The sequence below is a fragment of the Erythranthe guttata genome, chromosome 13 (assembly GCF_056151865.1).
Source record: "Erythranthe guttata isolate IM_541 chromosome 13, IM_541, whole genome shotgun sequence".
Lineage (NCBI taxonomy): Eukaryota > Viridiplantae > Streptophyta > Magnoliopsida > Lamiales > Phrymaceae > Erythranthe > Erythranthe guttata.
In genome coordinates, this window is record NC_142545.1 from 18,542,372 (window position 1) to 18,567,356 (window position 24,985).

General features: G+C 37.9%; 8 protein-coding genes and 1 non-coding gene across 10 annotated transcripts in view; 5 read left to right on the plus strand and 4 right to left on the minus strand.

Moving 5' to 3' along the window:
- AUG4 (HAUS augmin-like complex subunit) overlaps nucleotides 1-14,025 on the plus strand; it is an 80,354-nt gene extending 66,329 nt beyond the window's left edge. Inside the window, exon 14 of the mRNA XM_088811357.1 lies at nucleotides 13,940-14,025. The gene's annotated coding sequence lies outside the window, so the exon portion shown is untranslated. The remainder of the gene's footprint in view (nucleotides 1-13,939) is intronic.
- TRNAM-CAU (transfer RNA methionine (anticodon CAU)) lies at nucleotides 740-811 on the minus strand. The gene has a single exon. It is a non-coding gene; the product is annotated as a tRNA-Met (tRNA).
- GDC1 (Ankyrin repeat family protein) lies at nucleotides 875-2,168 on the plus strand. Its single transcript, XM_012972075.2, has 2 exons — nucleotides 875-1,221; nucleotides 1,782-2,168. Exons 1-2 carry the CDS (start codon nucleotides 931-933, stop codon nucleotides 2,037-2,039), a joined length of 549 nt encoding a protein of 182 aa, XP_012827529.2. The 5' UTR covers nucleotides 875-930; the 3' UTR covers nucleotides 2,040-2,168.
- CHL (chloroplastic lipocalin) lies at nucleotides 2,134-4,345 on the minus strand. Its single transcript, XM_012972074.2, has 5 exons — nucleotides 4,067-4,345; nucleotides 3,542-3,668; nucleotides 3,121-3,354; nucleotides 2,615-2,905; nucleotides 2,134-2,523 (listed from the first exon to the last, which is right to left on the minus strand). Exons 1-5 carry the CDS (start codon nucleotides 4,129-4,131, stop codon nucleotides 2,245-2,247), a joined length of 996 nt encoding a protein of 331 aa, XP_012827528.2. The 5' UTR covers nucleotides 4,132-4,345; the 3' UTR covers nucleotides 2,134-2,244.
- LOC105948735 (septum-promoting GTP-binding protein 1) lies at nucleotides 7,002-9,517 on the plus strand. Its single transcript, XM_012971963.2, has 6 exons — nucleotides 7,002-7,690; nucleotides 7,780-7,900; nucleotides 7,987-8,083; nucleotides 8,214-8,253; nucleotides 8,732-8,815; nucleotides 9,156-9,517. The coding sequence occupies exons 1-6, from the start codon at nucleotides 7,328-7,330 to the stop codon at nucleotides 9,318-9,320; spliced, it is 870 nt and encodes a 289-aa protein (XP_012827417.2). The 5' UTR covers nucleotides 7,002-7,327; the 3' UTR covers nucleotides 9,321-9,517.
- LOC105948719 (putative F-box/LRR-repeat protein At1g56400) lies at nucleotides 9,491-11,277 on the minus strand. The gene is made up of 3 exons (XM_088811926.1): nucleotides 10,274-11,277; nucleotides 10,018-10,190; nucleotides 9,491-9,922 (listed from the first exon to the last, which is right to left on the minus strand). Exons 1-3 carry the CDS (start codon nucleotides 11,208-11,210, stop codon nucleotides 9,626-9,628), a joined length of 1,407 nt encoding a protein of 468 aa, XP_088668052.1. The 5' UTR covers nucleotides 11,211-11,277; the 3' UTR covers nucleotides 9,491-9,625.
- LOC105948718 (disease resistance protein RPM1) lies at nucleotides 12,853-17,482 on the plus strand. The gene is given in 3 exon segments (XM_088811374.1): nucleotides 12,853-13,221; nucleotides 13,223-13,942; nucleotides 15,297-17,482. Coding segments are annotated over 3 exon segments (2,829 nt in total). The 3' UTR covers nucleotides 17,037-17,482.
- Nucleotides 17,483-17,594: 112 nt separating this feature from the next.
- On the plus strand, nucleotides 17,595-20,380 carry LOC105948814 (tryptophan synthase beta chain 1). The gene is made up of 5 exons (XM_012972047.2): nucleotides 17,595-18,021; nucleotides 18,703-19,059; nucleotides 19,275-19,717; nucleotides 19,795-19,889; nucleotides 20,056-20,380. Exons 1-5 carry the CDS (start codon nucleotides 17,686-17,688, stop codon nucleotides 20,229-20,231), a joined length of 1,407 nt encoding a protein of 468 aa, XP_012827501.1. The 5' UTR covers nucleotides 17,595-17,685; the 3' UTR covers nucleotides 20,232-20,380.
- Nucleotides 20,381-20,554: 174 nt separating this feature from the next.
- LOC105948815 (glucose-6-phosphate/phosphate translocator 1, chloroplastic) lies at nucleotides 20,555-24,022 on the minus strand. Of its 2 annotated transcripts, XM_012972048.2 has the most exons (5): nucleotides 22,972-24,022; nucleotides 22,587-22,812; nucleotides 22,059-22,281; nucleotides 21,493-21,706; nucleotides 20,555-20,912 (listed from the first exon to the last, which is right to left on the minus strand). In XM_012972048.2, the coding sequence occupies exons 1-5, from the start codon at nucleotides 23,479-23,481 to the stop codon at nucleotides 20,901-20,903; spliced, it is 1,185 nt and encodes a 394-aa protein (XP_012827502.1). In that variant the 5' UTR covers nucleotides 23,482-24,022; the 3' UTR covers nucleotides 20,555-20,900. The 2 variants fall into 2 exon arrangements, with proteins under 2 accessions (XP_012827502.1, XP_088667484.1); XM_088811358.1 differs by lacking the exon at nucleotides 20,555-20,912 and having other exon boundaries at nucleotides 21,481-21,706; nucleotides 22,972-24,016.
- Between the last annotated feature and the right edge of the window lie 963 nt (nucleotides 24,023-24,985).

Consider the following 24,985-nt stretch of genomic DNA (forward strand, 5'->3'; position numbering starts at 1 on the left):
TTTTTATTATTTATTATTTTAATTTTTTAGGTTAGAATTGGTTGGTATATATTTTTAGAATAGTGCATGTTAGAGAGAGTAAATGGTGTAAGTTATGTTGGTTGAAGCAAGTTTAATGCTTTTGAATGTGTTATTGGACCATGAAATTTGTGGATGGTAACACTTATGCTTGTCTTGGAAGGGATCACGAGCGTTGTTCGTCGAAATTGGAACGGAATTTTTGAATTTCGTGATTTAGATCCAAGTGTTTTTGATATATTTTTCATTCCAATTTCCGAAAAAGTTCAATTCTTGATTTTTTTTTTCTTTTTTTTTTTGGAAAAGAAATATGTACATAGGAATATTTTGGAATGAAATTAGAATTAATTTTTTTACTTCGGAAAAAATTTAAAATTTTATCTGATTCGTTCGATTTCGATGCCGATATAATATACAATGAATGATGTGATGAATTGGAGCAGTTGGCAGTGGCGCACACATAAAAAAATTGGAGATACATTCTTTATGTAGTATACATTTTTAGAGAAACAATAGATGAATGTGATACCAATTAGTTGGCTCTTTCCCTTTTTAGGGTCTTTTGGTTTAATCAAAAATATATTCACTTTCTAATGTAAATACTATTTAGTATTTATGCAGTCACATTATTCAATAACTAACATATAAAATATTTATATCTTAAGAGTATCATTTTCCAGCTCTTTTCACAATGATATTTAAAAGAAAAAAAAAAAAGAAATATCAGAGCCAGGTTTCGATCCTGGGACCTGTGGGTTATGGGCCCACCACGCTTCCGCTGCGCCACTCTGATTTTGTTGAAAATACCTCTCTTCATTGCAAATATTAATAGATAAAAAATATTAAAGTTGTCAAATGGATGGATAATATCTGAACTGAAAACTCGAAACAGCAACACAATCAATCGCAACAATGGCGTCAATGATAGTTACATCCCCTTTCCAACCGAAATTATCCCAAAATACCATTTCTTCTTCTTATTCTTCTTCTTCTTCATCATCAACGGTTGGTCCAATTTCAATATTTGTGGGGTCTGTAAGGAGTATCGGATGGTGCAGAAAAAGCGCGAGGAAACTTGGCCCAAGCTGCGGCTCAAGAACAACTTGCTGGTTCAGGTTCGGTAAAAATGGCGTCGATGCTGAAGGTGCCGGTATTTATGGAAGCCAAGCCCGTGATGATTTCGACCGTGATGATGTTGAACAGGTCGAAGTAGTTAACTATTTCAATTGCAGTATCTTCATCTTCATCTTCATAATTTATGTGGATAAGATAAGACTGTAGATTAAGTCTATATAAGCTTCAGTTTAATTTCAAGATTAAGGTAAAAAAAATGAAAATAAATAAATGTGAAGATGTTATGTGAAAATAAATAAATTAATTAATTGCAAGATTGGAAAGAATTAAGGTTTTAAATTTGAGATTTCTATTAAACTACCTGGGAATTATAGTTTCTCATTTGTTGTAAAAGATGGAGGCAACTAAAGGCAGCTGTGGTAGGGGTGTTTATTAAACGAATCGGGTCGAGCCGAATGCATGCTTGTTCAAACTTATTCGAGCTTTCAAAGTCGTGTTTTAGCTTTGTTTGGTAAGCAGTCGAGTCGAACTCAAATGAGCTTTAATCGAGCCGAGCACGAATCGAGCTCGAGTAGATTGTTTTTTTGTACATACTTCATTTTGTTCAGTCGAACAAGTCGGAACAATTTGATGCCAATAATATTTTTTTGTTTTTTTTGTTTTTTTTTTTTTGGGGGTGAAAAAAACAGTACTTCAATTACATGGGGATGCTGGCAGTGGAGGGTACATATGACAAAATGGAGGCTCTTCTGAACCAGAACATTCATCCAGTAGATATATTGCTCTTAATGGCTGCTTCAGAGGGTGACCTTCCCAAAATCGAAGAGTTACTCAGAGCCGGTGCAAATTACTCCGTCAAAGATGCCGATGGTCGCACCGCCTTGGATAGGGCGGCAACTCCCGAAATCAAGGACTTCATTCTCGGTTTCTCCGTTCAGAAAGCATGATTCTCTTTTCAAGTTTTGCGCTTTTTATTTAATGCGACTTCCCGACTTTTACCCTGTTATATGCTTTTAGCCTAAATTGATGAACTGGAAACAATCAGAGAATGAGATATTTATTATTTTTCCTCCATAGATGCTAATATTTGTGCATCATTTACAAAATATACGTACATACATACTTGAAATCACACAGAAGAAAGAGTACACTCTACTTGAAATAAAGCTCAACAAGCTTCTTCAGAGTTTCGAAAACACTCGTCAACGGATTAAACTGAACAGCCCGTCTCAGTTCCAAATCAGGAAATTGGTTTGTCAGAGCTTGTTCCATACCGGACATTGACATCATTGACGCCAGCTGGCTATTCGACATGACCTCACAGTCTTGTGGAGTATCTTTGATTTTGCTAGGATCGTACCCGAAATCGGCTAAAAAAGTTTTGTACTTCTCGATGAATTCCGTTCCAGGAGTAGGCGTCCTCGAGTATATCTGAAAGTATCGTCATTATCAAATTGTTCAAGCAATAAGAACTGAAAGATGTGAAGATACAGAGCATGCAATAAGCTCTTTTTTTTTTTACCTGTATAAAACTTTTGTCCTTGGCTCCAGAAACAAGGGCGTAAGTGTCGTAATCAGTCGCTATTACATCGTAAGGCTCTTTGGGAATGAAGGGCAAAGTGGGAAATCGAAGGTAACATTTCTGCTTGATCGTGTCCTTCGTTTCTTGGTCAGTTTCTTTCATATTCTTATCTTCTTCGGAAATGCATTGAACCCTTCCCCTTATACCTGTAATATAACCGTCCGGCCCTCCGTGAACACAAAACGTATCAACCTGTATGGCAGGTTTCTCCATATCGTATGTATATACGCCCTGAAATTATGTCGAAAGAAATAATTCAGAAATTGTGATTACACTTGTATTTTTTTTTTTTTTTTTTACTTTCATCAAGAGCTTGAAACCCCAAACGTCAAACATTTGACAAAGCTTGATTCTACTGTCTATCAAGCCTAATCATAATTCCGAAACGAAGCCAAAAGTTTATCACGATAACAATGCGGATCTTCTTGATTGAGTTATCTGGTTACCTGAGTGCAGTGGCAATCTTCTTGGCCTTGACCAGCAAAACCACGTTTAAGGGAAGCTACTTCGAACCATCTTCCGGCATATCTGGCTGGATCGAAGTTCTTTGCTGTCATGCCCTTCATCGTCATCATCATCATTCCATTTCCTTCATCACTGTCCAAAGGAAGACTCGGATAGTTGTCTGTAGCACTTGCCAGCTGGCATATATTGTCGGGAGAAAGACTCGTTGCACTTGCCTGCACAACAAAACAACATTAACTCGAAAAATGCTGAAATTTGACTCGTACGACGATTATTGAGGAACGGGGTTTGATTGCAATACCCGTCCTTTAACCCAATGACGAGACACAGCTTTTAATTGGTCGAATGTAAAGGAAAGGTGCAATAACGAAGTGTCGGTATACAGTAAAAAAAAGCACTAACCAGATTCGGCTGAGATAGCAATATTACTGACGCTGCAAAACCTGATATCGCTTGTTTCACTCCAAGTTTAACGGATATAGGTCGGTCGATCGAGCAGTTTGAAACGTATTTGCTCTGCAATATTCCCCTATCGTAATCGAATTAACTACATTAGCGCTCCATGACAGAATACAGATGAGTCCAATAGCAAGAAAAACCTTTGCACAGAGTCCGATTACAATTTTGAAAATCGACAAACATTAACTCGGAGAACTCGAAAGAACATATCGAAATTGTAACAGGAAAACGTCAACATTAGCTTCAAAAATCAGAATCGAAAATCTTCTGATTCCAACAGTAAAACCCCCAAAACCCCAAAGTATCATAATCAAACATAAAAGAAACAGAAACAAAATCGAAAGTACAGAACTAATGAGAAGAAGAAGAGGTAGAGTTAATGGAAAATGATCGTGTTACAAATGGGTAAAACAGGAACAATTTCTGAAGCAGAGAGAGAGAGAGAGAGAGAGGCGATCGGAATTGTACGTCGTAGATAAGCGGCGAGGATAATGCGATTGAGCAATCACAGGCGGTGATAGTGCCGACACCATTTTTCTGATTTGTTTACAGGAAAATTGAGGGATGGGTTTCCTTCTGTTACAAGGACGCCATAGATTTGATTTTTTGTGATTTTTTTGTGTGCGCGCAGAGAGAGATATTAGAGTGATGAAAGTGATTATAAGCTCCTGATTTTAGCTTTTTTACCGTCTATCAACTACTTTTTTGTCTCTCAATCTATCCGACGTCGTTTTACATGTCCTCCTCATTTGGATATTTTTTTCTGCAAAATATTAAAAAGAAAAATTGACCTCCTCCATCCAGCTGTCAGCTGTCGAGAAGTTTGGACATCAAAACATCTCTGAATGAATTTTTCTTCCATCGATTCTAGTATTGTTAGAGCAACTCCAATGCATGCACTACGTAAAGTATCATACTAAAAAATTACTACTTTGATATTCCAAAATTAAAAAATCCTCCTTTAATGGAAGCATTAAAGTGATACTTATATTTTGATACTCAACCACACTGAGGTATCAAAAATATAACTACCCAATTAACCTATCACTATTTGTCACGTGCCATTTAAAAATATAATTATTCATATACTTAAAATTTGATAATCTATTTGATACCTGTGATTGGAGTGAATTTTTTTTCAAGAAATATCAAAGTATTATATCAAGTATCAAGTGAATGTTTAATACTCCAATTTGATATCTCCCCCATTGGGGACAAATTACAAAATCGACTAAAATCGATTAATAAATTAACTATGTTTCTTCTATAGTCGAATTTATTATTGTTAGTATACACTTTAATATTTTAATCAACTACTCAAACAAAGTAGTCGATTCACGTCTATTTTAATCCAGAATTTCGCAAAAAAAAAATATAAAGTAATCTAAAAATTCGAAAAAAACATAACAAGAGGGTTACCACTAAGTATCCCTATAATTTATTTCTACCGATTATGATCTAGTAAAAAAAATCTGATTTTAGAGCAATAGTTTCATTTAAATTCTGAAAAATTCGTTCTTTCTTGTTTGCTTGGAATTGAAACATATTTGAAATTCTAATGATTTATTTTGTTAATTTTCGATACTAATTCCTAAAAATTGAACAAATTGCGCCAATTTGTATCGGACACGTTTCCTATTTCCAAACAAACTTTTTCATTTCAATTTTCAAAATTTTGATTTTGGATTTGAACTATGGGCTTCTTATTTGCAATTATAATCTTGCAGTATATGGGTTGAATTTCCCTCCACCAAGGCCCATCCATACAAACACAGAAATATCCGTCGGGTCGGGTCGGGTCAAAATCCGATCCAATCCCTTGGACAACTTGGTCCTCGATGATAGTGATTTGGGGCTCAAGATTTGGTTTGACTGATACTACATAATGATCCATTAATATTCACATGTTTACTCGAAATTAAGCGAAACATATTCAATTAAATATCATTAACTTTGAATAAAAAACAAATGATTGTAAAAACCGAAGAGAGGTTAATTTTGTAATTTTAACATTTTAGATAGTGTAAACTTTCACTGTTTTATTGATGTGGGGGCTACACGTACGTGTAACGAAGCATAAATGTACCATTGACCTAATCCAATTTATTAAAGATTTGAATGAAATCTTAAATGATTTCATTAATGTGCTGACAAGATTGGATATAATAAATAAAACAATTGAGAATAAAAAAAAAATAATAAAAAAAAAAAATATATATATATATATATATATATATATAAACGGTTGGTGATTTTATTTTTTTTCAATAATTATTATACTTAATATGAGTTTGGTAGTGCTATTTTTAAATATCTCAACCAACTATAGGGCCATAGATTTTAGGCAAAATAATACTAATGTATGAAAATAGTTACGTGGTCTATTCTAATCTGTAATTGGCCTCCACCTATGTCTTTTTTTATATAATTATTTATTCACCATTATAAAATTTTACTTCTTCTCTTCCAAAAGTAGGGGCACAATTGTAATATTTGTTTAACCAAAAATGGCTTTATTGAAAAAAAAAAAGCTTTAAATAATTACGTGTGGTACCTTTCATCCCTTTCTCTAATCTCTCATTATATTTTCTGATTATTATTTTTTAATTGATTAAATGTAACTTAAAATCAATAATTCTCAATCAAGTGCTCACCAATTTACACATAAATGTGTGTATGGTGTTTGTTTGAAAGGGGCACGTTTGGTAGAAAGTCCAAAAGAATTAGCTAACATATATTAAAATGGCCTTGTCATTCAAATTTTCCAAACTTGGATTTTGGGACTTTACCAAATTTGGGTCCTAAACCCTTTCATTTAATACCTCTAAGTTAGTAGCTAATTGTAATAATTGACATTTATCATCTATTATTAATTTAGAGAAATCTTAAACTACACATATTTTAAATCATCAGTAAGTAGAATTATTTGAAAGCGAGCTATAATTACTGTAGTATGTCTCTATTCTTATATTGTCGTTTTCGCTTGACTTGAATGATGTGTATTGAGCGTTTATGCCGGGATAAAATATTGATGTTGCATCACTCACCTTGATGGATTTAAACATGAACACTAGGGTAGATCTTTGCACGCAAGTAGATTATCTAACCACGCAAAGATGAGCAACTAGATCTCTAACTTTCAAAACTAGAGCATGTGAACTAAGTCGGAGGTTGATCCGACGTAAACACCTTCGACTTGCAAGTCAGATGTCTGGATCAAATGTATGATAGAGAATACTCGATCAATAGAACTCATGAGATTTGTTCTAAAGTAGAATATTTTCATAATAATAATAATTATTATTATTAATAAAAGCCAACCAATTGCAAAAATAAAATAAAAAAATATAAATGTATGAAAAATGAGGTGGTCTATTTAAATTGCAAAATGACCTAATTCCTTGAGCAGCGTAGAAACCAATAATAGGCCGGCAAATTGGACTGTTGTTATTTGGTTACCGGTCAAAAACCGCTCCGCCACCCACCACCCACTTCAAACATATCCAATATTACCAAAATGCCACCTCCCCCCACTTGTGACTGACTAATATTACAGGAGGTCGTGTAATTGTCAACTAATTACACCACAAAAATCCACCAACACATACCACTTTCCTCCCACTGTATAATTTACATATTACAAAACCAATAAATCATACATCAATAAAGATCTATCACAAAATACATACACAAAACTATACATATATATATATATATATCAGCAACCACATGGCTACTCAAAAAGCCCACGACGCCACCGGAAAGATGAGTCAGCTTTGCCGGAGAATCGTCCACGTCAACGTCCGGTGGAGCATCGTGGAGAAAGTTGCTATACTCCGGCGGTTCTTGAAGATTATCTGGGACAGGATTCTTGTTTGCTCGGTGAGGGTGCGCGGTAGTACTAGTAGAGCTCGCTACAGGAGAATATTGTCCACCAGAAGAAACGACGCCGTTTCTCCTCTAACGGAACCCAACGGAGAAAACCACGCTGTTATGACGGCGTCCACCAGCGGCTACGACACCGACTCCGATTTGGTCTCCTTGAAGATCAGCTTATTGGGTGATTGCGAGATCGGCAAAACAACTTTTCTGGTAACTAATTAATTAATTAATTATATTATTTATAATAAATTAATAATCATCTTTAACTTTAACTAATTATATTTTAATTAATATATCAGATAAAGTATGTGGGAGATGAAGAAGAAAAGAAAAGTTTGCAGACTAAAGGGGTAAATTTAATGGACAAAACATTGCATATTGAAGGTGCAAGAATTGCTTTCAGATTATGGGATGTTGCAGGTATAATTAATTAATTAATTAGGTTAATTATGGGATTGATTGATTGATTAATTAGTTTTAATTTGGTGACTGTCGGAAAAACGAAGGTGACAGGCGGTCATTTGATCAAGTCCCAATTGCGTGCAAAGATGCAGTAGCAATCTTGTTCATGTTTGATCTTACCAGTAGATGTACTCTCAACAGGTAAACATAAACATAAATCCTTATTAATTACTCCATAATTATTAATGAAATTGTCCTTACTAATTTGATCTTGCTAATTATGCATTAATTGAAACTTTGTTTAATGGGATTAAATGATTAATAAATGCAGTATAACTGGATGGTACAGCGAAGCAAGAAAGTGGAATCAGGTACGAAAATTATTAACTGGGTTTCGCGCTTTTTAATTAGTTTAACTAATAATTCGTTACTTAAAAGTAACACGCTTTTAGCAAATTGGAATACGATTCCCCTTGTGATGGATGATTCTTGCGTTACGAAAAAGTTATTACAAAAGTGATTTTTAGTAATAATAACAGTACTTGGGGTGCAACTTTATTCAGATTTTATTTTCGATATGGCGGTGGCAAATGCAGAACGTATTTTAGTAAGTGTAGGACACTTATTTTGTCAAGTTCTTTTTTCACGTCTGAAGCAGACGCAAAGTTAGTAACATCGCATTCTAGCTAGACGAAACGACATAAAAAAATTGAATTTTGTCAAATTTTCTGATGAAATTTTGTTTCTTGATGCAATAAGTTCATTAAATTTAAAAATGTCTTACGTCTACTAAAAGTCGTTCATCTATTTATCATTTAAAATAGAGGAGGATGTTTATGTTTTGTGCAGAATGCAATTCCAATACTAATAGGGACCAAATTTGATGATTTTGTTCAACTTCCACTCGATATTCAGTGGACTGTCGTCACTCAGGTAATTAATTAATTAATTAATTACTCCAAGAATATTATTTAATATGGTAAATTTTTAGTACTTAATTTTCGAATATTAATTTACGATTTCTAGTAAGGAGTCATTTTCAAGAATGACGTGGCAACTAAAATTGGAATTAAAATCACCCCCCATATGTATATTAAAACAAAAACGTGTTTTGTTTGATTTCAACTTTTATGACCGAGTCGTCTCGGGGTCAATTGTATTTGCCATAAGGAAGAAAACGTGTTGGAGATGGTCTCTGGTTTCGTTTATTATATTTTCAAATAATAATAATTAAACTTTGACTAATTCTGATGGCATACTTGTAAAAATGCAGGCACGTGCGTATGCACGTGGTATGAAAGCGACACTATTCTTTTCAAGCGCAACGCACAACATCAACGTGAACAAGATATTCAAATTTATTATGGCCAAGCTCTTCAATTTGCCTTGGACCCTCCACAGAAACTTGACTCTTGGTGAACCTATTATTGACTTTTAATTTTTCTTATTTTCTCTTCCAAGTAGTTAATTGATACTTTGTCCTAACTAATTAATCATACATTTTTGTAAATAGTTTAATTGTAATATTAGCCGATCCTCTATCCCTTTTTGGTGCAATTGTTGTGCTTGAGATAGTGCAATTGTTGTGCTTGTAACGAAACAAATCAGTTCAATACAATAAACAAGATTTCATTAGTTCAGAACAGTACACTTCAGAATTAGACAAAAGAAGTAATAGTAATAATAATAAATAATAAAACGGGAAGACTCAATCGTCTTTCGACTTATTTATAGTATACCCTATTACACAACATAAACTTGCAAATGTGGGGAGCTAATATGATCCATCAACTTTTGAATATTTTCACGGTAAGTCGATTCCATGTCGATGCCGTCAGCGCCTCTCTCCTTTGATAAACCAATGTGTAAATGTTGTAACACCTTCCCGTATTTCAATAAATATCGTAGCACAGTAATTTCATTCTCGCCCCCCTTGAAACCTTTTACTTCAATTTTCTTTAAGGTGCTCTGCACGCACGCAGGGTACCATAAATTACTTGAGAACGGGTGCTCCCTCATACCATATGGAGGTCTCCAATCCTATATATATAATTACCAAAAAATTAAAAATATAATAATAAACGTGTGCATAGTTAGTACGTATTAAAATGAAAATACATGGATCGGATAATCACCTCGAAAATTTTCTTGGGGCCGATGTCGATAGAAAGAATCTCCAATCTAGGGCAACTATTGAGGAAAAATGTGATCCCATAATATTCTTGGATGTGCAATTGTGTCTTCAAAACCAGGCGCATTACGTTTTCGAGTCTCGGTTGGAGCGATAACGAGTTTTCCGCCATTGGTACTACCTTTAAAACGACGACACTTCTTCACTAATTGTCGAAATTAAAGTAATTAAATATGCATGCATATAGTGTACGTACGTACGTACCTGAAGCATGTAACTGCAGACAGTGAGAACCTTAACACTCCAAACTTCAGACAGCAAATTGTAAAGCATCTCGGGATCACCTTCCTCGTCCCATGTCGGCTGAAGTGAAAAGTCGAAAATAGCCTCCGTCATGGTGCGGTTGTACTCCATCTGCAGATAAATGGAAAGGCCCGAGTACTGAAAGAAACTCAACGACGGAGTGCTCACGGAAATGAATTCGGGCCCGGACAATTTGTCGAGAACCAAGAACTTTAGGTTCGGCGCTTCGATGTCGAAGCTTCCGACGTTCCAGATTCTTCTAAGGATTAGGGTTTCGAGCGATGGGCAGAGCTTGAGAAATTTGTAGAGAGAGGAGCCTGCTGGAATTTTCATCCATGCCAAGCAGACGTTCTTCAGCCCTGAAAAGGTGATGGATTGCGGAACACGGAAGTTGCATGCGGACAATCGGAGGGAGTTTAGCACCGCGTGTCGATCGAGGGTTATCGCGGGAAGATGCGGCGGCGTTTGAGGGTTGACGGAAATATCTTCTTCGTCCCAATCGGGATCGGAGAAATCAAGATCGATCGATGTGAGTTCGTGGTGGTCGACGGCGAACTTGATGCAACGCTGCACCGCCGGAAGGTGGAAGTCCGGCGAGTTCGAAAAGACGAAGCGGTACTTATGGACTTTGGGTTCCGTGTAGTTTTCCGTCCAGAAGCGGAGGAATGCGACGAAATTGCTCCTCTGAGTGGCCCTGGTCTCGCCGGAGCTTCCGGCCTTGACAAAGAAATTCTCGTCGAGGTCTATGTTTCCGGTGGACTGACAGAGGCGGAGCCACCGTTTTGATAGGACTGAGGTTCTTACAGCCTCTTTGAAGGGGAGACAGGTTATAATTATGAGAATGAGAGCATCGGGAAGAAAGGAGAAGCGGTCAGCACTATCGTTTCTGTCCATTTTTTCCGGCGGGGTTAGGGTTTCACTCCGACGATGAGTGAGAGAGAAATTAAACTGGTGAATTTATAGAGACGAGGGAAAGTTGAAGATGGTTTTTTTTTTTGAAGAGGTGCTTTTGATAAAACGTTGCATCGATTTGCAACCGGACGCAACTGTTTACTCCGGCGAGCGGTGGTTTTTGGTCAAAGCAAATAATATTTTTAAATTTTAAAATACAATATTATTGAAAATTGTAGTTTTGGCCCTCTATGTTGGCCTATTTATGGACTTGGTCCTCTAATTTGTCATGTTTCAGTTTTACGTGTAAATAATTTTACAAGTACGTGTTTTTAGTCCTATTTTGCATGAATTTTTAATTTCACGATGCGACAAATAAACGTGACCAATTTTACTTTTGCAAATGCTTAAATTTTATAAATTTGACATCTAACTCTACCTTGATATATAGAACAATGGATCATGTGAGATGATTAATTTGTAGACACTGTTAGAGAAGTATTTAAAAAATTTAACCTGTCCATATAAATAAAATTACGTCGAGTTTGTTAGCCACATTATTAATCAAAGGAGAAAATTCAAAATTCAATGAAATGTGATAATAAATAGAATTGAATGTAAAATTGAAATAGGAAAACCTGAAGGATTACATTCCTAAGCAGTTAATAGAAGGCCAAAATTATAATTTTCCCAATATTTTATATTCAAGAAATATAAATTGGTAATATTATGATATGATCTCTACCAATATTTTATACTAAAACGAAAACTAATTAAGATGAGACAGGAGATTCAATTTTTGAATTGAAGTAGGAATCACTTTGATCTATCTCTTTTGGTGAAACCCTAACTTAGAGAGCTGAGGAAAAACGGCCCCAGACTTCCTCGAAAAAAACCTGTGAAGAAAATGATGAAAATCGAAGAAGAAATTGAAGAACTTAACTAATAATGCAAGAACCTTCTAATTATATTAAGTACAAAGCTTCCTCAAGAAGCTTTTGTGTTTTTAGATATTTTCAGCCAAATCACGCCCCCATGCTGTGATATGGTTGTGGTATATCGCAATATGGTCTCCTCTCTTCTAGAATATGCTAAAAATCTCGGGCCCATATCTCGATATGGTGAAGCTCATATCACAATATAGGTATCGTGTCGACTTCAAACGCTGTTTTAGCCCCTTTTCAGTCCAAAACTGAGAAAAATGCATTGCAACAAAGTTGTAGACTTCGAAATTGACTTTTCAAATCTAGTTGAATCAGCTTAATCGAAGGTCGTATGCGAGAGTAATGCTTGAAACACCTCAAAGTGCCATATTTTAAGGGTGCAGAGTGGGATTAAGCAAAATATAAATAACCTTTTTTTCCCAATACTAGTTGACTTCTCTAAATTAATTATTTCGTGGAAATATAAAAATTAAAAAAACCTTTCCTTCCCAATGGTTGACTTGCTATATTAATTATTTCGTGTATAAGAAAAAAAAAAACTATTTTTTTCACGCAATAGTTGGTTGACTTGCTGCTGGCATTAATTCCTGTTTCCATAACATCATCCTTCCACGATCAAATCGAGGTTCACATAACAGAATTGCTTCACGATATTTTGGCTCCCTCCCTTGATCTTAAAAGAGGTAACCAAATCCAATCCAATGGCTGAGAGCGCAGTGTCGTTTCTTCTAAACCACCTGTCAGAGTGGATCGGCCATGAGAAGCAACTTATCGGAAGTCTAGGCGAAAACGCCGAGTTCATACGAGACGAGATGGCCCGTATGAGGGCCTTCGTAAGGATGGTAGATGAAAAGCAAGAAGTCGACCCCTTGCTCAAGGAATGGCTCAACCAAGTTCGTGACATTGCGTATGACGCCGAAGATGTTTTGGACAAGTTTGTGCTCCGATTTCCAAGCCGCCGGAGAGATGGGTTTTCCGGCCGCATCAAACAGATCTACGCCTCGGTCAAGAATCTGAAAACCCGCCGTCGACTTGCTTCCGAAATGCGTGCAATTCGGTCGCGCCGTGAGGCGCGTTTCGGAAGGTCAACAGAGGTACAGAGACATCTACGGCAGTGCGGCCGTCTCGGGTCGAGAATCCATCCGCGACGAAACGGCGTTGTGGTACGACGGCCGAGGCGATGCGCTGCTGTTGGAAGAAGCAGAAGTTGTGGGCATCGAAAAGCCCAAGAAGCAACTAATCGAGTGGCTTTCTTCGACCGGTCATACTCGCGGGCTCAAGGTGATTTCAGTTGTGGGAACCGGAGGTTTGGGTAAAACAACCTTGGTCAGAAAGGTGTACGAAGATGACGCGTCGGTGAAGACGCTCTTCAGCTGTCACGTGTGGATGAACGTTTCGAGCTCGTTCAAGCTCGACGTGTTTTTGAGAACCATGATCCGGAGGCTTGTCGGTGAAGTCAAGCAACCACCTCCGCAGGGACTAGAAACCATGGATGCAGATGAAATGAAAGAATTCATTTACAAGTTTCTTCAGAGTAGAAGTTACATTATTGTTCTAGACGATATCTGGAGGCTCGACACATGGGAAGCCATCAGATACACATTTCCGAGAAGCGGAACACGCAGCTCCATCATCATCATCACCACGCGGTTTCAGAGCATAAGCCACACCGCTAGTATCGAAAGCAACGGACACGTCTACAATATGGAACCTCTGTCCCGAGAAGAATCAAAGACGTTGTTTTGTAGAAAGGCCTTCTTGGGGAGCTCCTGCCCCAGTTACTTGGAGGGAGTAAATTGCAAAAGGTACCCCTGTGTAATCTCAAACTAGCAAAAACCCCCCTGTGATAAATAAACTAGCAAAAACCCCCCTGTGTTTTTTTTTAAATAGCACACTTGACCCACCACCAATTTAAAGGCTGACCTTGTGTAAATTGACAAAAAAACCCTGTGAAATATCTATTTTTATAGTATTAAAAAAAGCACAAATGAGATATTTCAATTCTTATTTTCTAATGTTCTAACTATTTTATTTTTTATTACTGATAAAAAAAATTATTTTTGTTATATCTTGTAATTAAAAAAATGGAAAGGGGTTTTTTTATTTTTAAAATTATCATATAATTTCTTTACAACTTTTAAATTATTCCTACACTAAATTGTGCAAGAGAAAAAAAAAATTACAATATTATGTATATGTTTATTGACGATTTTTTTTTAAAATATAATATTTCCATTTAATTTGCATACCTAATTTTTAATAATCAGAAAAAATCAAGAAAATAAAAAAATAAAAAAAATAAAAATAAAAAGATAAATCGAATCATCATCATCTTCAACGATTTGAATCCCGATGCCATCTCCAACACCACCACCATCGTCTTCCCACTTAATTATTCAATCCCAACCAGCAAAAACAAACTAGAAAATTCTATCTATTTTTTTTTTCAAGATCCAAAACAAAACAAAACAAAAATTAAAAACAGTGGGAAAGAAGCTAGCTTTGTTTCTGCAAACCTAGCAACAACACAAAAAAAAAAAAAAAATCCACAAAATCCGTTGAACACGAACGCAGATGTGATATGTGGTGAAGAAAGACTCGAACGCCAGTTTGTAATCGGGGTTGTAGGGCTCCGCTAGGCTCCAATTGCCGCCGCCGCCGAAGAGGGCTTCTAAATCAGAGTCGATTAAAAGATTAACTGCTTCCCAAGTCCCCAAATTTCCGGAAGCTCCTCCGATCGTCAGCGCCCTTGTTCGTCCTCATGATCGAGCCTGGACTTACGCGACGGCTATGGTAGAGCAGCACAGCAGAGCAGCCGACGGTGGAGGCTGTGCTGCGGTAGTGGGAGGACGCTGGTCGAATTGAAGTCGGGAAGATGGAGATTAAGGTTTGTGTAGGAATTTCCGGAAAAATCATGAAATTACATATTAATAAAATTTTGGGGGTAATTATGTAATTTCAGATCTAAAAATTCGTCACCAGCTGCACACTCGGCGAGTGTGCAACACGAAAATGCACTAGGGGGGTTTTTGCCTTTAACAAATTTTCATAGGGGGGTTTTTGCTAGTTTATTTATCATAGGGGGGTTTTTGCTAGTTTGAAATTTCACAGGGGTACTTTTTGCAGTTTACTCTACTTGGAGGAGATTGCCGGAATTATATTGAACAAATGCGAAGGTTTACCGCTGGCCATTGTAGTTATCGGCAGCCTCTTAGCTACCAAGAACAACAGCATCGAGGAGTGGAGGAAGTTCCATCGAAGCCTTGGTGACGAGTTAGAAGGCAGCCATCTACGGGGGATGACAAGATTACTCTCCCTCAGTTACTACGACTTGCCTTACTATCTGAAATCTTGTTTCTTGTACTTGAGCATCTTCCCGGGGGATCGTAGTGTTTATATGCTGAGGCTGATTCGTCTTTGGATATCGGAAGGGTTCATACAGCCAAAGGAAGGGAAAACATTGGAAGAAGTTGCGGAGGACTACGTGAAGGAGCTCTTCAACAGAAGCCTGATCCAATTAGAAGAGACACCAAACTATGACATGTCGATCAGAGTTCGAGTTCACGACCTTTTGCATACAATGATCATATCCAAGTCTAGAGAACAGGGCTTCGTAACCATAGCCAACAGCAGACAAAACACGACGCAGTGGCCAGCTAATAAGATCCGACGCGTAGCGATTCATGGTTCGATAGAGGATATCACAGGCATCAAAGGCTGTCAGCATCTCCGGTCCGTGCTAGTATTGGACAATGTTAATACGCTAACTGCGATTACTTTATCTGATTTTCTACGCAATGTTTCTAAGCTACTAAAAGTGTTAGAACTAAGAGGCACTTTGTCATTGGGGAAAATCCCGGATGAAGTTTTCAAATTCTATCATCTCAAGTACCTCGGCTTGAAGTACTCGAAGGTGAAATGCGTCCCGAGATTAATCAAAAAGCTCGAGAATCTGGAGACGTTAGATCTCAGGAATACGCAAGTGACAGAATTGCCGGTCGAAATTCTAAAGCTCGGGCAACTTCGACACCTCATGGTATATAACTTGTACATAAGAAACAGGGGCTACCACCCCTTTGACGATGCACACAGCTGCAGAATCCCATACAGAATAGGTTCCCTTTCGTCCCTACAAACACTTTCAGACATTGATGCTACTCGAGCCGTCGTCGACACCACAGTTGTGAAGGAGATTGGCAAGCTAACGCAGTTGAAAGAACTAGGGGTTATGAAGCTGAGACAAGAGGATGGCAAGGATCTATGCACCTCACTCGCGAAGCTCACGCGCCTCGAGACGCTGCATATAGCTTCAATCCAAGAAGACGAAGTCCTGGATTTGCTGGATCCCGTATCCCCTACTCCACCAATCAGATCGTTGGAACTGAGAGGGCGTTTGATGAACATGCCGCGGTGGATACCCAGTCTTCATGGGCTGACCCGGTTGCTTTTGAGATGGAGCAGGATCGAAAACAACGATGATCCACTGGAACATCTTCAGAATTTGCCCAATTTGATGTATCTCGAACTCAGCCATGCCTATCAGGGAGATGGGATCTGCTTTAAAGCGGCAGGGTTTCAAAGGCTGAAGAAATTGTGGCTTATAAGATTGGAGGGTTTGGAATCGGTGAAAGTGGAGGAGGGTTCGATGCCCGTTCTCCGGGAGCTGTATATTTGGGGATGCAAATTGGTGGGTGAGGTTCCGTTGGGGATTGAGCACTTGTCGGATCTTCAGTACGTCGATTTTTCAGACATGTCCGATGGATTTGTGGCGAAACTTGAAAAGCAGAAAGAAGAAGAAGAAGCGGGTAACTGGAAGTTGGCACACATCCCTAAAATCGAGATATACACTTTAACCGGCGGCGATTGGCGAGGTCGATCCATGTAGATCGCTCTTTTAGGTCATGATTTAACAAAATAAATCATCTTCAACCTCTCTACGACACTCTCCGGCGTCTTCTTGAACCCTAATCTCTGAAACGACGTCGTTTGGAAGCCGGCAGGGAATGATTTGCAGAGCTTCGAGATTCGAATTTTGTAGGTAATTTGCAGAGGTTTGAGATGCAAATCTCCGTCCGTAATTTGCGGAGCTTTGAAATGCGGATCTCCATTGATAACTTGCGAGCTTTGAGATGCAATATCCGTCGGTAAATTACAGAGCTTTGAGCTGATGGGGAAGATGAACAGTACTTTTATTATCAACTCTTTTTTGGGTTGGGGTAATTTTGTAATTTTATGAAAACGAGATAGGGGGCAGTGTTTGTAGAAGATAAACATCAGGGGTTTCTTTTTAATTGTTTTTAACATGAGGGATTTTTCGGCCATTCGAAATTACACAGGGTGTTCTGTGCAATTACCTCAAATTGAATATTCCACTTGCAAATAAAATAGCGCCAGATTGTCTGACGCGAAAATCAGCCACGTCACCACCTACCTACCAAATCTATGCAGATTTTGAAAAAAAAAACAAATTAAACATCTTCATTTTTATACCCCACAAATAATAATAATAATAATAATAATAATCTGAACCAAACATGGCCTTCACAGCTGCTTCGTCATCGTCCTCAGCTAGCAAAACCCAAATCTCCCTAACCCCACATTCCCCACTCACTTCCATCTCGCCCTCCAAATTCAACAAATTTACGCCGCCTTGCCCTCTGAATTCCCGTTCCCCGTCTATTCGTTGTACGCTCACCAAACAGCACGCGATGGTCGAGGATCGGGTCGATCCGGCGGCTCTTCTGCACCGACCCGACTCGTTCGGCCGGTTCGGAAAATTCGGTGGTAAATACGTCCCCGAAACCCTAATGCACGCCCTCACTCAACTCGAGGCCGCCTTCAGATCCCTCGCCACCGACGATGAGTTTCAGGTCCTCTTTTTTCCCCCTCTCCATTTGCTGATCGATAGGATTTTGCTCTGTTGAGATTTAATGGCGGTTCTGATGCTTGATGATTTTTTTTTGTGCTGTTCTGTAATATGCTTTCAACTTGTTTTCACATTTGTTCTCTACTGCAAACTATTGAATACGGTATCAAGTGCACTTATAACTGCTTGGAGACTTATGCAAACCCCAACATTATGGTGTCTAAGATTTATCTGATCAAGTTCAGATTTTCAATTCCTGGTGTAGAAAAAGGATAATGGCAGTGACCGGAAAATGTAATACCTTGAATAAGAAGGTTAAAAATAAGAACATCATGCTGTGTTTGTAGAGTAATCGATAAAGTTGCTGCTAGGTGTTGGAGAAAGAAGTGAGTAGCCAAGTGAAGTACGCGCTAATCACATATAGAGGAAGTTTGTAGATCTACAGATGGCAGCTACTTAGCCAGCTTTCGTATAGCTCACATGATAAATATGTGATGAAACGTTTGTATAATGTAGGATAAAAGAAATTAATAAGCAGCAGCCTGCTGAGATAAAAATTTTATCACCAGAAAATGTAAAAACGAGCAATACGCCTCTGCATTCATTTCAAGTCTTGCTCAAATTATTGTTTTGTCATGCTGTTCCTTGTCATTTAATAGGTGTTTTTTTGTTCCATAAACTGCAGAAAGAGCTTGACGGGATATTGAGAGACTACGTTGGAAGAGAAACCCCGCTTTATTTTGCTGAACGACTTACCGAGCACTACAAACACCCTGATGGTAAAGGGCCCCTTATATACCTCAAAAGGGAAGACCTTAATCACACCGGGGCCCATAAAATCAACAACGCTGTTGCCCAAGCTTTGCTTGCCAAGCGTCTGGGTAAGAAACGTATCATAGCTGAAACTGGAGCTGGTCAGCATGGTGTCGCCACAGCTACTGTTTGTGCTCGGTTTGGGTTGGAGTGTGTTATTTACATGGGTGCTCAAGATATGGAGAGACAGTCTCTTAACGTATTCAGAATGCGCCTTCTTGGTGCCGAGGTCTGTGTTTCTTGTATATTTACCCGTTCTTTTGGATTGTTTCACTCCGCCCCTCTTAGAGTATGAAATTTGCATATGCTCTCTGGTCTTGCATTGGTTGATTAGGAGATGGAGAGGTTTTCAGCTTGATAGACGTACTTGCTTATTCGATAACTCCTGTATTCTTGGATATTGCTAACAGAGTTTGAAACATTATGTATTATCTTATCATGTAGGTTAGGGCAGTTCACTCCGGCACTGCCACGTTGAAGGATGCCACATCCGAAGCTATACGCGATTGGGTGACGAACGTCGAATCAACTCATTACATACTCGGATCTGTTGCCGGGCCCCACCCATATCCGATGATGGTAAGGGAGTTCCACGCAGTGATTGGCAAAGAAACAAGGAAACAGGCATTGGACAAGTGGGGCGGCAAACCTGACGTGCTGGTTGCATGCGTCGGTGGAGGTTCAAATGCAATGGGTCTCTTCCACGAATTCGTTGAGGACAAAGACGTTAGATTGATCGGTGTGGAGGCTGCAGGTTTTGGCCTGGACAGTGGTAAGCATGCTGCCACGTTAACTAAAGGAGAGGTGGGAGTTCTTCATGGAGCTATGAGCTACTTGTTGCAGGATGACGATGGGCAGATAATCGAGCCACATTCTATTAGTGCTGGGTAAAAACCGTAACCTTTTTCTCAAAACATATTTTTCAGTGACCAAGAGTTATTTATTTACAGTGTTGCTTTAATAGACTGGATTACCCGGGAGTTGGACCCGAGCACAGCTTTCTGAAAGACATTGGACGGGCCGAGTATTATAGCATCACTGACGAAGAGGCTTTAGAAGGTCAGTATATTAAAAAAAAAATCTGAAGTTTTTTCGCTCGTCTGCACTTGTATTTCTAGTTGTTTGATTATTTTGTTTTCTTTAGAAGAGGATTTTAAGACAATAGTGTGGTGTGAAGCTGATTTCGAATTAAGGTGTTTGATTAGCTTTTGACTTGTATGTGCAGCTTTTAAGAGATTATCTAGGCTAGAGGGCATTATTCCTGCACTCGAGACATCTCATGCACTTGCTTATCTGGAGAAGCTATGCCCAACTCTTCCTCATGGAACTAAGGTTGTTTTGAACTGCAGCGGCAGAGGCGATAAGGACGTTCAGACAGCCATTAAACATTTAAAGCTTTGATTTTTATTTTTATTTTTAAAAATATTTTAGATCTTTTTGTTGCACGAATAAAGCCTCTTGTAACTTAAACAATAAATGATTTCCTTGGCAGTCTACGAAAGCTGTGATATGCCAGACAGTTTCTCCAAAATCCGATTAAGTTTAACAAACTGTTCGTTTTAATATTCGTATTATGTCGTTTGTGTGTTAGTCGTTGCCATGTTAAAAGAAGGCTCTGTAACAAACCAGAGTTATATGGAACGCAGGATATTTAAATTGACAAATCAATCTTCTTATTTCCGATTCTCTTTACTTGTGAAAATTGAATTCTACGATCATAGAAGTATTAATGCGAAGTTATATTACGCTCAAACATGGATATTCCGTTCCATCGACAGTTCCTCCATTCATTATTCGAACTGAACTTATGATCTAAAAATCGTCTTCTCAACTTGTGAGATATAAATACAAAACCACGAAATGCCGCAAAATATTTAAATTGTATAAAGATTTTTCTTTTTTTTTGGGATAGCTCTCATAATTATTGATTATCTACAAGTGAAGCTGCTGCTCCACTTAGTAAATGTAGTTGGCTACTATATATAGACCAAGGATAAACTGCGCAGGCGCAGTTCTTGAGAGCTTCTAAGCTACTACTTCGTCATACTCGATTCCTACTTTCAAGCGTCTTCATTGCTTCGCCTGTTGAGTAAAACAAACACGTGTCAAGAATCTAAGTGAAACGGGCAACTAAATTAATATACCTTGAAAGAAAAAAAACTTATTCAGAAACTCTGAGGCTATCGGATTAGTCTTGAGCCTGTGATCAATATTAAATTGTAGGATAAAAGCAAAGAGAATTCGTACAATCATAACAAGTTTAAATAATGTGCTTTAGTGCTCAATAGAGACACGAGTAACCACGAAATAAAGAGTGTAAAATAAGGGCAATCGGCTTGAGAACTTCACATAGAAGAATAATTTGGAGGGTAAAATAGGAAAAAATGAAAAAAAATACAAGAAACAAAGACGGAAACTACTTCTTCGGGACCATAGTCTCCAGTGCTAGGGTATCGTAAAATTAAAATTAATTGAGATATAATTAGTCGGTAATTCAGGGTGCTAATGGTTATAGACGCGTGGCTTTTTCAGGAAGGTGTAACAACACGCATTCTTTTTTTAAGTGTCGTTTAATAAACGGGCCGATTTCTTTGTCTTGCACATATGATGAAATGGAGCTATCAAAAAAATCCACGAAAAGCGAAGATATTTAGCGAATTACCTGGGAATACAAGAAAGTTCCAAGAATCGCGATTGCAGCTCCGAGAGCATTGACAGGTTGTACGGGTGTGTGGAAAATGATGATAGACGAGACAATGACGGAAATACGTTTCATTGTGTTTCCAACACTAAAAGTCAAAGGAGATATCTCATCCAATGACATGTACGACACCTGATTGTAGAAATGATAAAATATACTCTGCGCTGCCATCCACCTATTTTCAATTATCAACCACACAAAAAAAAAATCAGGACAAAAAATCGAAAAATGACAAAAATTGCACAAAATTCCAAGAATGCTCCCAAGAATCCAACATCTATAGCGACCCGAAAATTCCAAAATTGACGAATTTTAAGGAAAATACTCAATAACTGTAAGACCGATACATAATACTAACACTCAATGTTTTCATATTTTACGATATTTGACAGATGAGATGTGTTATTCACTTATTCTTATGACTTATCGAATCCATGTAGGCAATACATTATCTTGATGCTAATGAATATATAAAAATAGGAAAAATAAAATAAAAAAATACGAGTAGATGGGAATTATGTTATTACCAAATGATTTGCGGTCCAATTTGAGACATGGCTTGTTGAAAACCGACGGCCCACATCTGAGGTCCCTCCACGGCAAATGCAAACGGGGTAAGAATTAAGAGAGACAGCATAGATAAGCAAGCATAATAGTTCATCCCACTAACGGACTTTCCCTTCATGCCCTTCTTGGAAAATATGTTCCGGAAAACAAACGCTAAATTCGATATCATGGCCCCCATAAAACCTGATAATTGACAGCCATCAACGATTAAATTTTTTTTTTTCAATAAAAAGACAATAGAAAACAACCTAAAAAGATGGGCAAGGGTGTAATTTCCATCAAAGCCCCTTGGAAAACAACCAGAAACTTCCAAAGGTAAGCTACCTACTACATCAAGAATTCATGTGACACAATGACGAATTTTGACTTAAAAACAAGAATCGACAAGCTGGCAAGATTGCTTTTTTTGCTACAACCCCGGTATTTCATTGCAATAATCGAAACATAATCCCAAACAATAATAATTGTTGAAGAATTATTATTATTACCAGTCATGTTGAAGTTGAGCTCGGTTAGAGCGGCAAGACCGCAACCACCGATGATCGGAAGAAGCGATAAATAAACCGAGGGGGGAAACGACTCTCCCAAGATGAATCTCGAAACTAGAACACTAAAAGCAGGCTCACTGCTCTTGATTATGTGAGTGAATGAAACTGCCACCTTTGACATACTCACGGTAGCCGCCACATGCCCAATTGTATGCGCCAACGCAACCTAAAATTAAATTCAACCGAACCCCAATCATCAAGAACAATCAAAGATTCGATTTTTCGATAAAATACACACAAAATAATGTAAATAGAAAGAGACCCAATTAGCATCACAGATCGGAAAATTCACCAAAATTTGCCCTAATTTTTTCTTTTTTCTTACCGGAAAAAGGGTTTTCCAGAAATCGAGATCGGTTTTCGGAACTTCGGTGATTCTGAGGGCCCATGAAATTAGCATGATCAGAGAGCCAGCAGCTAAAGAGAGCGTCGATGTCAGCCATGGAAATGGGTACGCGTTCAGCACTTTCTTGTTGTAGATGTTGAAGATCACGTTCAGCCCCCACCACGTGGCGAAGTAAATCCCGATCTTCAGTTTCCTCGCCGCCTCCGACTTCACCTCCGGCGATTCCAGAATCGGCTCCGATCGATCGGCCTCGTACGCCTTGCAGGTGACCGGAGAAGACCGCCGCTCCTCCTCGTCGACGACTGAAAACGACCCGACCTTCGAGACGTGGAGCGGTTTGGAGAGGGAGATAGTTTTGCTCCGGAGGGGTTTCGCCGCCGCGAGAGACGGCAGCGCCGCGGCCGAGTGATGGGTCGGGAAATTCCTCCTCGGCTGAAGAAAACTCGAGCCGTGGAGAGAGAAAGCTGACTGCTTGAGAGAAGAGATCATGGCTGTCGGAAAAAGTATTGTACAGAAATCAGAAAAGTTTCAGACGAAGATTGAAGAATTTGACAGGGGGGTTGCTTTCTCCTTAAATTAAGTCGACAATTCCAAAGTAATTTTGGTTGTATATGAATATATATATAAAGATGAAGAATTTGTTGGAGGCAAAGGGACAACAAGAAATAGAGATAGCTGTTCACGGCTCTTGTGTGTGTGTAAGAGCCTGAACAACCATGCGTATAAGAAAGAGTCTGCAACTAATATTTATTATTTCTTTCTAGAGAGAGAGAGAGGGTTTTGAAGAGAGAGAGAGAGAGAGAGAGAGAGAGAGAGAGAGTGGGTTTCTTTCTACGTTTGAGTGATAATAAATGTTTTAGGTGGGTGAGTTACGGAGTGTGCTTTGAATTGAAATCTCTGGCAGTAAAGCTCGAAGGGTTTTTTTGGTGTTTATATGAGAGAGAAAGAGATGAGAGAGAGAGAGAGAGAGAGGAGAGAGAGAAAGAGGCGAACTTTATTATTGTGTAAAATTGAGGTGGCGGGCGGGTGTGGAACTTTTCTCAGCTGTGTTGTAATTTAGACCGAGATTCTTGCTACTGCTGCATATCTCACTCCAACAAACAAAAGTTCTTCATCTTTTTTTTTTTATTTTTTTTTTTTATTTTTTTTTTATTTTATTTAATTATTTGAGAAATGAAGTTATTTAATTTGATAATTTCTATTAGGGATATAGAAAAATAAAGGGAAGTGTGTTTGGGTGAAGCTCAGTTTATTTTAGTTACCGTAAGATTAATTTATGGTTTAATTAAATAATTAGATTTTATTGGATGTTTGATTAGGACTGGCACACAATTATAGAAAAAAGGGCTATAATCTTGGCTAATTGTAAAATTATTTATTAATATAATTATTTAATCTTATATTTTATTTTAGAAATTAAATGAGACTTAGTTAAAAAAAATAACATGGCTAATTGTAATTATGGTAATAAAAAATAAAATTAAGGTAAATTATGGCCACCCCTAAGGTAATGTCATTACGAAAAAACTCTCTTGTTTGGGTAATTACAACTACCCCTCAACTATGAATTTTCTTACACGTCCACTCTTGCGATGTCAAATTTATTAGAATCTTCTAGATTACGAGGAATATTTTTCGATCTGTATCCGTTTTACCCCATTCGAGCTCCACGTTTTGAAACAAAGATGATCATAAGATGAGTCTCTTGCTTGTAAACATGTATTTTCATTTTGCACAAAACGAGTACAAACTAGAGAACATTCCACGAAATCTAAAAGATTATGTTGAATTTGACATTATAAGTATGGACGTGTAAGAAGATTCATAATTGACAGATGGTTATAATTGGTCAAACATGAAAGATTTTTTCGTAATTTGACATTAGCTAAGCCGTAAGAGGTGGCCGTAATTTAACCTAGCAATAATAATAATAATAAAAAGGGCATTGTATATGTTGTTGTTGTTGTATTTGGACTTATTCTTTTATAAGAAA

Coding starts and splice junctions, on each gene's coding strand:
- LOC105948735 (XM_012971963.2), top strand. CDS start 7,328: ATGGCTACTCAAAAAGCCCACGACGCCACCGGAAAGATGAGTCAGCTT. Junction 7,691..7,779: donor TCGGCAAAACAACTTTTCTG/GTAACTAATTAA, acceptor TTAATATATCAG/ATAAAGTATGTGGGAGATGA. Junction 8,816..9,155: donor AGTGGACTGTCGTCACTCAG/GTAATTAATTAA, acceptor GTAAAAATGCAG/GCACGTGCGTATGCACGTGG.
- GDC1 (XM_012972075.2), top strand. CDS start 931: ATGGCGTCAATGATAGTTACATCCCCTTTCCAACCGAAATTATCCCAA. Junction 1,222..1,781: donor ACCGTGATGATGTTGAACAG/GTCGAAGTAGTT, acceptor TGAAAAAAACAG/TACTTCAATTACATGGGGAT.
- LOC105948815 (XM_012972048.2), bottom strand. CDS start 23,481: ATGATCTCTTCTCTCAAGCAGTCAGCTTTCTCTCTCCACGGCTCGAGT. Junction 22,813..22,971: donor TCTGGAAAACCCTTTTTCCG/GTAAGAAAAAAG, acceptor ATTTAATTTTAG/GTTGCGTTGGCGCATACAAT. Junction 21,707..22,058: donor ATTGGACCGCAAATCATTTG/GTAATAACATAA, acceptor AATTGAAAATAG/GTGGATGGCAGCGCAGAGTA.
- CHL (XM_012972074.2), bottom strand. CDS start 4,131: ATGGTGTCGGCACTATCACCGCCTGTGATTGCTCAATCGCATTATCCT. Junction 3,669..4,066: donor CCTCGCCGCTTATCTACGAC/GTACAATTCCGA, acceptor CGATTACGATAG/GGGAATATTGCAGAGCAAAT. Junction 2,524..2,614: donor AGGACAAAAGTTTTATACAG/GTAAAAAAAAAA, acceptor CGATACTTTCAG/ATATACTCGAGGACGCCTAC.
- LOC105948719 (XM_088811926.1), bottom strand. CDS start 11,210: ATGGACAGAAACGATAGTGCTGACCGCTTCTCCTTTCTTCCCGATGCT. Junction 10,191..10,273: donor CAGTTACATGCTTCAGGTAC/GTACGTACGTAC, acceptor TTTTAAAGGTAG/TACCAATGGCGGAAAACTCG. Junction 9,923..10,017: donor GCCCCAAGAAAATTTTCGAG/GTGATTATCCGA, acceptor TTATATATATAG/GATTGGAGACCTCCATATGG.
- LOC105948814 (XM_012972047.2), top strand. CDS start 17,686: ATGGCCTTCACAGCTGCTTCGTCATCGTCCTCAGCTAGCAAAACCCAA. Junction 19,060..19,274: donor TGCGCCTTCTTGGTGCCGAG/GTCTGTGTTTCT, acceptor CTTATCATGTAG/GTTAGGGCAGTTCACTCCGG. Junction 19,718..19,794: donor CCACATTCTATTAGTGCTGG/GTAAAAACCGTA, acceptor TTGCTTTAATAG/ACTGGATTACCCGGGAGTTG.